The sequence below is a fragment of the Salvia hispanica genome, chromosome 4 (genome assembly GCF_029641045.1).
Source record: "Salvia hispanica isolate PSC_SH4W2 chromosome 4, Shi_PSC_v1, whole genome shotgun sequence".
In the NCBI taxonomy this organism is placed as follows: Eukaryota; Viridiplantae; Streptophyta; class Magnoliopsida; order Lamiales; family Lamiaceae; genus Salvia; species Salvia hispanica.
Window position 1 is genome coordinate 25,790,236 of NC_142695.1, and position 11,514 is coordinate 25,801,749.

General features: G+C 45.0%; 1 protein-coding gene across 1 annotated transcript; it reads right to left on the bottom strand.

Moving 5' to 3' along the window:
* Positions 1-850: 850 nt before the first annotated feature.
* On the bottom strand, positions 851-10,611 carry LOC148927549 (uncharacterized). Its single transcript, XM_089056640.1, has 2 exons — positions 9,658-10,611; positions 851-892 (listed from the first exon to the last, which is right to left on the bottom strand). The coding sequence occupies exons 1-2, from the start codon at positions 10,609-10,611 to the stop codon at positions 851-853; spliced, it is 996 nt and encodes a 331-aa protein (XP_088912766.1).
* Between the last annotated feature and the right edge of the window lie 903 nt (positions 10,612-11,514).

Below are 11,514 nucleotides of genomic sequence, written 5' to 3' on the forward strand. Positions count from 1 at the left end.
CAAAACCGATTGGAACTCATCATCCGTCATTAACCCTTGCCTCTTGGCATTTCGATCAGATCCATCTCCTCCCTCTCTGTTTCTTCGGCTCTAGTCTAGTGGCCATTATCTCCTCTGCTTCATCCTTCTCGCCCTCGCTTACTCTCCCTCCGCTCTCATTTTCCTCTGTTTCTCCCCAGTTGGGATCTTGATAGGCGGAAAGTGGGCTAACGCCGAGTGGCTCTGTTTGTTGGTGTTTGGGAGAAAGGTTAGAGGGTTCTGACTGTGCAGTTACTGTTGGGGAGGCCTTTTCAGATGTCGGGTCTGAGGTTTTTGGGGTGGTGATGGGTGGGTTTACTGTGGTCGCAGTTGGGGTAGGGTTAGGTGTCGCCGGCATCCCTCCAGTCAGGCTAAATCCGGCCAGGGTCGCTGTCCAATCTTTGTTTGGGTCCTGTTGCCTTAGATACGCCGACAGTGCGTCTAAAGGAACCATTGCCGGAATTTGTGTCGTCGGCGTTGGTTGTGATCGTTGTGGACTCTGCGGCCGCAATTCGGCTGTCGCTCGGACTTCTGGGGGGTCTTCACCGGTGGTATATATCAGGTTGTTGGTTGCTTCTCTCTTCGCCATGGTCTGTATCGGTGGTGGTTTTCTTTTTCCGGTAGTGATTCACGGTGCTTTTTCGGAGTGGGGTGGTGGTTGTGGGTGAGAGAATGCAGGTAAGAGTTTGTAAAGTGAAGGGGAGTAGGCGGTGGGGTATTTTATAGTAGGGTGGCAAGTTGAGGGTTTTGACCGGTTGCAGGCGGTTACCAGGTCGCGACGCTTCGGGTGGGAGGCGGTTGAGCGTTCTCGCAGCTGATCGGACGTCCCCTGTCACGTCTCTGCTCCACGCGCCCTCCCAGTCTCTGCACTCACCTGCAAAGTTGCAACACCCCAAAATTCAAACTTCACTCATCTCCCCTATCTCAATTAGCTAAAAATAGAAATAAAGCAAATAAATGGCTCTTAAATATAATTCAGAGTTTCACCCTAGTGGTATCCTCATGGTCAGTACAGACTCCAAATTAATATTTAGGATCCGAAAATATTTTTGGTATTTTTCCTACTTAACTTAAGTTAAATTACTAAATATTCACAATATTTACATCAATACTAAGGGTATTTGAAGTTTTAACTGGTCAATAAGCACAAATCATATAACGTTGACCAGGTGGAACTCCAAACCCCTTTACTATTGGCCATTTAGACGCTATTAAAGTGTAGTGGAATTTCTTCCACTACACACATCTCTTCATTTTACCTATATATTTTCAACCTATGCCCATTAACGACAAAAGGTTCAGAGTTAGGGACACTCCCTGAAATCTCGACCGCTCCATTAGCTTCAATCTCGACTGGAAGAGTAGTACTTTCTGACCAACTTGGAGATTCTTTGTTCTCAGATTTTTGTCGTGCCACATCTTTGTTTCCTCCTTGTACCACATGGCTGAGTCAAACGACTCCAATCTGAGTTCTTCCAGCTCTTGTAACTGCAGCTTCCTTTCCTCTTCACAGGTCTTAGCATCTATGTTCACTTGCAGAACTGCCCAGTATGCTCGGTGCTCAATTCCCACTGGCAAGTGTCACATCTTCCCAAAGACGATGCGATATGGGGACATCCCGATAGGCGTTTTGTAGGTTGTCCGATATGCCCACAGAGCATCTTCCAACCTTGTGCTCCAATCTTTTCTACAGGGGTTTCCTGTCTTCTCTAAGATGCTCTTTATCTCTCTGTTTGAGATCTCTGTTTGCCCGTTGGCTTGAGGGTGGTAAGGACTAGATAGGCGGTGATGAACCCCGTACTTCTTCATCAATGCTTCAACCGTTTGGTTGCAGAAGTGAGTCCCTTGATCGGAGATGATTGCCCTTGGTATCCCAAATCGACTGAATATACGACTCTTGAGGAACTTGGTGACTTCTTTAGATTCACAAGTGCTCGTGGCTTTGGCTTCTATCCACTTTGATACATAGTCAATTGCCACTAGTATGTAGGAATTCCCATAAGATGAGGGAAAAGGACCCATGAAGTCCATGCCCCAGATGTCAAACACTTCACAAACAATCACTGGAAATTGCGAGATTCCATCCCTTGCGGAGATCCCACCGGTCAGTTGGCAACGGTCACAGCCCTTGCAGAACTCGTATGCATCTCCGTTCAGAGTCGGCCAATAGAATCCGCTATCCAACACCTTTCTTGCAGTCTTCCTTGGCCCGAAATGTCCTCCACATGCCAAGGAGTGACAATGTGTTAGTACATCCCGTTGCTCCCAGTCAGGAACACATCTCCTTATAACTTGGTCGGTTCCTGCTTTCCACAAGTATGGGTCGTCCCAGAAATAATACTTTGTTTCATTCTTGATCTTCATCCTCTGAGCCTTTGTCACGTTTGGCACCATTGGTAGCTCTCCCGTCACTAGGTAGTTGGCTAAGTCCGCATACCAGGGTTCCTGTCCTACTTTCTCCTTGCCCTTGGTTGTTGCGTCCTATCCAGTAAGCCTCATTACTTCTTCCCAGTCGATCTTCCTTGTGGAGAAGATCACTTCACACAAATGCTCTTCTGGGAATCGATCTCTCAAATCCTCACTGTTCCCTTCTTGTACTATTCTGCTCAAGTGGTCCGCTACTTTGTTTTCAACCCCCTTTTTGTCTTCTACTTCCCAATCAAATTCTTGTAAAAGCAGCACCCATCTGATCAGTCGGGGTTTTGACTCCTTCGCAATGAGATACTTAATTGCCGCATGATCAGTATAGACGATGACTCTGGATCCTAATAAGTACTGCCTGAACTTTTCGAACGAATAGACAACAACCAACATCTCCTTCTCGGTGGTGTCATAATTCCGTTGGGCTTGATTCAAGGTCTTAGATGCATAGAATATCACGTACCTCTTCCCATCGATCTTCTGACCCAGTACGGCCCCTACGGCATAGTCACTAGCATCGCACATCACCTCGAAGGGGTGATCCCAGTTAGGAGCTTGAATGATCGGTGCAGAGATCAATTTTTCCTTAGGAAGGTTGAAAGCATCCTTGCAATGCTCGTCGAAAATGAACTCCACCTCATTCTGGAGAAGTCTGGTAAGGGGTTTGGTGATCTTGGCGAAATCCTTGATAAATCTTCGATAAAATCCAGCATGGCCCAGAAAACCTCTTATTCCCTTCTGATCAGTCGGGAAGGGCAATTTGGATATGACATCCACCTTGGCTTGATCTACCTGGATTCCTTTTTCAGACACCACGTGTCCTAAGACGATTACTTCTGTAACCATAAAGTGGCATTTCTCAAAATTTAAAACCAGACTCTTTGCTTGGTACCTTTCCAGCACCACATCCAAATGTGGCAAACACGAGTCGAAAGAGTCTCCGTAGACAGTGAAATCATCCATAAAGATCTCTATGCAATCTTCAATCAAATCCGAGAATATGCACATCATACATCGTTGGTAAGTACCGGGGGCGTTGCATAGGCCGAATGGCATACGCCTATACGCATAGGTTCCAAACGGACAGGTGAACCTGGTCTTATCCTGGTCCTCCGGGTTCACGTAGATTTGATAGTAGCCACTGTACCCATCCAAAAAATAGAAGTACATCCTCCCAGCCAGTCGCTCCAGCATTTGATCGATGAATGGCAGGGGGAAATGGTCCTTCCTGGTTGCAGTGTTCAACTTTCGGTAATCTATACACACTCGCCATCCAGTGACTAGTCTGGTGGGTACTAGCTCATTCCTCTCATTCTTAACCACCTGGATCCCTGATTTCTTGGGGACCATGTGGATTGGACTGACCCATTCACTATCGGGTACCGAGTATATAATGCCTAGCGAGAGCAACTTCAAGATTTCCTTCAGTATCTCTTCCCGCATGTTTGGGTTCACCTTCCTTTGCAAATCTCTATGAGCCTTGGCTCCCTCCTCCAGCCTAATGTGGTGCATGCAGACATCTGGGCTTATCCCCACCAGGTCTGTAAGGCTCCATCCAATAGCCTTCTTGTTTTTGCTCAACCCAGTTATTAGCCTTGCCTCTTTCTCTTCAGTCAGCCCACTATTGATGATTACAGGGAACGAGTCTTCCTCCCCGAGGTAGGCATACTTAAGATTCGCTGGCAACTTCTTCAACTCCACCTGTGGGGGTAGTGTGAGATGGAACCGGCAGCGGAAGCGGTGTTGAACTTGATTATAATAATTTTACAATTATTAATCACACCAATAAATCACATAATAATCAGATCTATTTAGCAGATTATTTAGACAAAATCTATTCTCGTAATTATCACATGTATCATGCTCATAACTTGAATTAATCATGCTTTAAGAATATTGAAACCTAAAACATGCTTTTCTACGGAGCAGAAAAATACCTAATTAATTCTCCAAAGAATTGAAGATGGCTAGCTCCTTCTCCACGTGATGCTTTGAATACTAGACAACAAATCTTCTCTCTGGTTCCCGAACTGTATTCCAATATCAGTGTGGGCTGATCTCACCAGAATACTAGGACTTAAATAAAGAAGACAGAAGAAATCCTTTTCGGAAAAGGAGTGGAAATCAAAAATCTCCTCAGCTGGGGGGGGGGAAAATTTTCGAAAATTTCAATGCTGAAAAGAAGTTCTTAAGCCATACAACCTCTTTTGCAGCCTCCGAAGCGGCCACATACTCGGCTTCCATGGTAGAGTCTGCAATGCATTTCTGCTTTACACTCTTCCAAATTACAGCTCCACCTCCAAAGGTAAACACATATCCGGAAGTTGATTTTCTCGAATCTACATCAGCTTGAAAATCTGAATCTGTATATCCTAAAGGACAAAGGTCGGCTGCATTGTAAACTAGAACATAGTCCTTAGTCCGATTAAGGTATTTGAGTATGTTCTTTACGACAGTCCACTGTCTTTGGCCGGGATTTGATTGATATCTAGCTACCATGCCAACAGCAAAGCAAATATCAGGTCTAGTGCAAAGCATAGCATACATGAGACTACCAACTGCCGAGGCATATGGTATTCTTCTCATCTCTGCTATCTCAGATGTTGTCTTAAGACACATCTCTTGAGATAAATGGATGCCATGTCTAAAAGGTAGGAAACCTTTCTTGGCATCTTGCATGCTAAAGCGTCTAAGTACTGTGTCGATGTAAGATTCTTGGGATAAGCACAACATTCTCTTAGCACGGTTCCTAAGAACCTTGATACCGAGAATGTGTCCCGCATCACCCATATCTTTCATCTCGAATTGGCTGGACAACCAAGTTCGCACTGATGACAACATATTTTTATTTTTTCCAATTAGAAGAATGTCATCTACATATAAAACTAAGAACACAACATTTCCCTTTTCAACCTTCTTATACACACAGCTTTCATTAGGGCATTTTTCGAATCCAAACTTTTGAACAGTTTGATTGAAACACTGGTTCCATGATCTAGATGCTTGCTTGAGGTCATAAATGGCCTTCTTAAGCTTCCAAACCATGTGTTCCTTGCCCTTTACCACATAGCCTTCGGGTTGTTCCATGTAGATGGTCAACTCAAGACTCCCGTTTAAAAATGCAGTCTTAACGTGCATCTGCCATACTTCCCAATCCATGTAGGCTGCTATAGACAAAAGTATACGGATCGATTTGAGCATGGCCACTGGGGAGAAGGTCTCATCATAATCGATGCCTTCTTTTTGGGTATACCCCTTAGCCACTAGTCTTGCCTTAAAGACTTTAACTCGTCCATCGGGTCCACGTTTACGTTTGTATATCCACTTGCTCCCAATGGCAGTACAGCCTTCGGGTAGGACAGACAAATCATAGACGTCTTTGTCTACCATTGATTGTAGTTCCGAATCCATTGCTTTCACCCATTCGCAATGATCGACATCTGCCTGCGCCTCTGCAAATTACCAGGGATCAAGTACATTGTTGTCCGAGGAGTGATCCATGCACTCACCCAAACCAATGTATCTATCGGGCTCATGAGAGACCCTCCCACTGCGGCGCGGCACTACGACATCTAGTGTATTAGTTTAAGTTTCTAGATTTGTTGTTACACTAGGTAATTGTTCTTGGTTAATGGAAGTTGTGACTTGAGTTAGCTCTTCAAGAGTGAAGTGCACAGTTCTTTGTCCTCGATGGTTTCGCATGTGAAATTGGAGTGTATCCAACTGATCAGGAAGAGATTCCCGACCCAGCTGAGTCGTTGATACGACGACCGAGACCTGACTTCAAACAAATTTCCTCAACCCACTTCTACTGATTAGTATAGCGGAGGTAAGGGTCGAATCCCACGAGGATGGACACGTCTAGATAACTGTGGTGACTTTCCTGGGTGTTTAGTTAGCTACCACGCTTGGGTTGAGATTTTACCTAGACAGGAAATAAGGTAGTACTCTACTGACTAGTAGGCGGAAAAATAACAGACATGTGGGAGTGTTCGTGAAAATAGGGGACAAGGTGCATTAGAGACATATGGAAAGTAGACAGTTACTAAAAGAGGAAAGTTAGACAACAAGGTGTATCTGATGGCTGGGGGCTTTCTGACAGGTCTGGGCAGTACATCTGAAAAGTAGGGAACAAAAGTAAAAAGTAACTTAAAAGCAAAAGTAGACCAAATAAAGTTGATTTCGACGTTTTCTTCTTCACCAAGTACTGACGAGAATCATGTAAACTCAAACACCATAACTAAACTTCAGAATCATAAACACAATTTCGAGATCCATCGATTAAATTACTTAAACTCAAATTTAACGGTAAAACTGCAATTTTACTTCTACTGACTGACATGCAAGATAGTAATCACTACGCAGAAAAGGAACTCATTCACGAAAACTTGACTAAACATAGCTACAACTTTAAATCAACAACTCTCGATAAGGAAACACTTAGAAATTGAAAGCAATAACTAAATCTAACTTCCCTAGGCAGAATGAAGCAAACTCAAACCAAAGTGACATGCGAAATAGAAACTTCATAATGTAAAAGCTGGAATTTAACAAGGTACTTCAAAAGAGCAACAGCGATGAGTGTTTGCAGAATAACTAACGATGAAAACAAGTAAACTTTAACTAAGAAAGCGATTAAGATTGTTTTTGCCACTCCGGGCAATGATACTACTATACTACTACGATAACTGGCTGGAAAGGCGGACTGATGACTTCTCCGGCAGACTCTTGGACGTCAAGTGACCATGGCTGTGGCGAGGAACGAGAGGTAAGATAATGCTGAAGGATCGATCTTCTAGAGAGAATTCTACTCAGTGTGATTGTCGAAAAGCTAAAAAAACTCCGCCAACTTCTTCTCTCTCTCCAAATGGCTTCTTTTATAGGGAGGCTTGCCCTTGCTTTTAGGGTAGACTTCTCCCGCATTTTGACCTTTTTGCCCTTGTAAAATAATCATCCCAGCTATCCTCCTTCTCCATCTCGAGCCTTTTCTCTGGCATGCATTCTGGTCAGTATCGCACTCTTCTAGTGCCCTCTTCACTTGCGTCACTTGAATCGTCTCCTACTGACTTGGATCCCTTAATCCTGCACACTTAAGCAACTGTTTTGCAGATAATACATGTATTTCACGACATACTGGCCAGTAACCAAAGCTTAGAATTCGACTTATCAAACTTCTCACACTTACCACATGCTTGTCCTCAAGCGTGAAGACAAACAAAAAGAAATAAGTCGAATTCAAGCTTGGTTACTCCCCCTGACCGACTCTACCTAGCTAGACTCAGGACTCTGACGCAAAAGAAAAGAAAACACTACCGACACAAACACATACACATATAGTTAACTTAAACACATAGAACAGGCTATATTTTCAACCACCCTTCCCCTCGAGATCAGGTGCAATCCGGCCTTAGGCAGCCTTGAACTTCCGCCGCCCCCCTTTTCCTCCCCAGTCAGTACATCTGCTTGTCAGGATCATCCAATCCTAGGCTGAACACTGGGTTCACTCAGTCACTCATTCCTCACACGGGATGTCAGGACTGTTTTCTCTCAGTGCTTAACCACAGATGTTTCGGACTCAGATCTCACATGCAGCTCCCGAAGGTCTTTAAGGCTTGTAATGGGGCTAGTGGCTTGTAGCGTTTGGGGTAGTTGTCCCTAAGGCTCTAGGGTTCAAAAACTAACTACTTATTTTATGAGGGAGAACTGTGTGCATTCGGGCTTCTGGCTAGGGCTTTCTCTTCGGCTGGACAATTTCTGACATTAGTTTCCACTGGTCAGCAGCTTCTTTGTGGCTTCGCCACCTTTATTCCTTCTTCCTCCTTTTTCTTTTTGTGGTCAAGTATCTGTGACTATTTTCTTCAATTTTCTTCTTTGTGGCTTTGCCACCCTTATTCCTTCTTCATTTTTTTGGATCTGGAAATTCCAGATCGATTTTCTCCTTCTTTCTTTGCTTTTCTTTTCTTCAGTTGGTTCCTTTTGTATGTCTTCCTGGGCAGTTGCCTCCTTGCCTTATGCCTTGCACGCTCACAGTTCCAGTGGCTGATGGGTTGTTCCGGGGTATAAGTCAGGCTAGAAAATGGGGTTCTAAAGGGAGGGGTTTTTTTTTTTTTTTTTTTTTTTTTTTTTTTTTTTTTTTTTTGCGAGGGGGTTTCCTACTGCCTTCAGGGATTGCTACACGCGGTCACCTTGCCTTAGATATCATGTGGTAGCCTCTCTTCTTTTTCAGTATTTAGTGGAAAGTAGTTCCACTTTTGGCTTCTAACTCACTGTTTTATTTTAAGAGGGCTTTCGTGTCTGACCTAAGGGATGGGTTTTTCCTTCATACTTGCATCATCTATACTGACTAGGGGTTACTGGAGGAGGTGGTTTCTGTTTTCCGGCATGCCTTATCTCCCTCAATTCCCCTCACCGTCAGTTCGAGGCAGTTGAGTTTTAAGCCCATTCATAAAACATAACACATAATTCCTAGACCTAAACAAACCCTAAAAAAAAACTAACGTGCACTGACTCAAATAACACGTATATACATGTCATACTGGCCATTAGCTCCCCCCTCTCACTTCACAAGTGTCTGCCCCAGATACGGGCTGTGAAGTGAAAATTGGGAATGGCTAGTATGACGACACACACTTATAACAAACACATATTATATCTAAAACTTCTCACACTTACACTATGCAATAGGCTAAGTGGGATAGTTTCAGATATAAACATAGATGTACAAAACAAAATATTTACAAACATGATATATAAACATATAAACTCCTCACACTTAGACTACGCAGTAGGCTAAGTGTGAGGTAACATGCTCACGACTAAACACAAAGAAAAACATAATAACATATGCACCAAAGAAAAACATAATAACATAATAAAAGAAACATTTAAAAAAAATTAAAAAGAAAAACTAACTGGTCAGTTGGGGTGGTTCGATCAGATGTTCCTCCTGCTCCTTCGTGGTGCAGGGGTCTGTGCAGGTGGGTCCGTTGGTTCTTCCTCAGCAGGTCCGGGTTAGTTGTTATCGTCCTCCTCTTGCTCATCACCTTCTTCTTCCTCAGGTCCGGTGGTTCCAGCTTTCTATCCTCCATGTCCGCTTGGTCCAGCTTCATTGCTTGCTTTTCCTCTTGCCAACTCCTTTAGTACGCTCTCCATTAGGGCTGTCAATTTCGCCATCTCTGCCCGCGATTGTCTATTCTCCTCAGCCAGCTCAGTCAATGCCCGTTCCAGATTCTCTTGCCTCATCCTTTGTGCTTGGTCGATCTGGGCAGCTTGCACCTCCTGTCCTTGTTGTGCCCTTCCCCCAGGGGCTTCTCCCATTTGGTAGAACTGGGGTACGCCTTCTCTGTAGTATACCAAGTTGGTGCGGACGAAGAAGGGTATATCAAAAAGGCCAGGGGCGTCGACCATGTACATTGGAGACAGGTCCTCTGCCTCTGTTATGATGATGTTGTTGCGTACGAAGGCTCCTAGTATGTGGCAGAGTGATAAGTTTCTGGCTGGGTAGGTGGCTATCAGATGGCATTGGTAGGCTGTCCAAAATCCTAGGTGTAGTTTTCTTCCACGCTTAGCACACCACACTAGGTACAATTCGGTCATGGATGTTCTGGCGGCTGAGTTACTCTGCCCCAGCAGGTTGTAGCCTAAGTAAAGCTGTACCAAACGCAACATGGAATTGTTGAAGTGGGTGGATCTTGATTTTGTGGAGGCGAACTGGCCAGCGTTGGGGTGGGTTAGCTCCTCCCAGGCTTCCTGGGGCTCAAATTGTACATGTCGCTTCGGTACACCCCTCTCACGGCTTCTCCAGTCCGGACCTATAGCCTCCTCTAGGCTACACATACCCAATCGCACAGTCCACTCTGTCAGACTCATCGACAGTTCTCCACCGAATATCCTAAAAGAGATCGACACCTCGTCTAGGTCCGTAGTGAGTTGGAACCTAAACGTTGTGAAGAATTCCTTCGCCAATCTCACAGATATCTCTGGGTCCCTATTCTCTAACAGCCATTCAAAACCTAATGCTTCCATACTAGCCAGGAATGATTCACGAACAGACAACTCATCCAAAGAGGGTATATGGAGTACCTTTCCGCACTTGACTTGCTTGCTACTGTCATCCTTGTCGTCAAATGCATCTTGAAGCTTTTGGGTGTTGAAGTGCTTCATGTCCTCCATAAGCTCATCAGTGAGCGTTACCCTCCACCGCCGGTACACGATCCTTACTACCGGAGGGTGGACTAGTTCAAAGTGGTTGTCTGGGAGCTGCTGCTCGTGATAGTCTTCTCCTTCCAGAGAGATATCACTCTCTGAGTCAGAATCCTCGCTGGAAGTGTAATCTGTGTCACTTGATCTCTCTTTCTCTTTTGGCTCTCTGATCACTATGCTTGCATTGGCAGTGCGCTGCTTCTTCTTTACTTGTTTCTTCTTGACAGGGGCTTTCCCCTTCCTCTTCCTTTCTTGAATGTACTTAGTCTCTTCGACATCCATTGCCTCTGCTTCCTCGTCGGCTTGTGTTGAAGTGTCCTCCTGGGCGGTAGGCTCGGCCACCATGCGGGCACTAGTATTACTTCTTGCTGCCTCTTCCCGACCTACTGACTCTGATGCGAGGTCCAGACCCTCAGCCACCTTGTCAGTATTCTCCTCCTGGTCAGTCGGCGTTGCTGATACTGTCCCTGTTGCCAATTGGGTGTCCTCCTGGTTAGCATTCGAGGGCTCCTCCCCAGGTTTTGTAGGAGTAGTCTTCTCGTCATCACTCGAAACCTCCACTGCATCTGCTGCGGTGTTTGCTCCTGCCTTGTTGGACGTCCACTTTCCTAAACATCTCTGTGACACTCTTTGGGGTTTCTGCCTTTCCGCCTTGGGGTCGTTTTTCAACACTAGCCTCCTCTTTACTGGCTTGGGTTTAGTCACCACTGAGGCTTCCTCTTGATGTGTTTCTGGCTCTTGGCCTTCCTCCTTAGGTTGTTCTGCCTTTTTCGGTTGTTCGTCTGTCCTCTCCTCCACTGATTTGTGGACTACCCCTTCCGACTTTTCCGCTTTCTTTGTTACTTCCTCTTTCCCTACTGCCTGGGATGCGAG

Coding starts and splice junctions, on each gene's coding strand:
- LOC148927549 (XM_089056640.1), bottom strand. CDS start 10,611: ATGGAGGACATGAAGCACTTCAACACCCAAAAGCTTCAAGATGCATTT. Junction 893..9,657: donor GGCAAGAGAATCTGGAACGG/GCATTGACTGAG, acceptor GCAACTTTGCAG/GTGAGTGCAGAGACTGGGAG.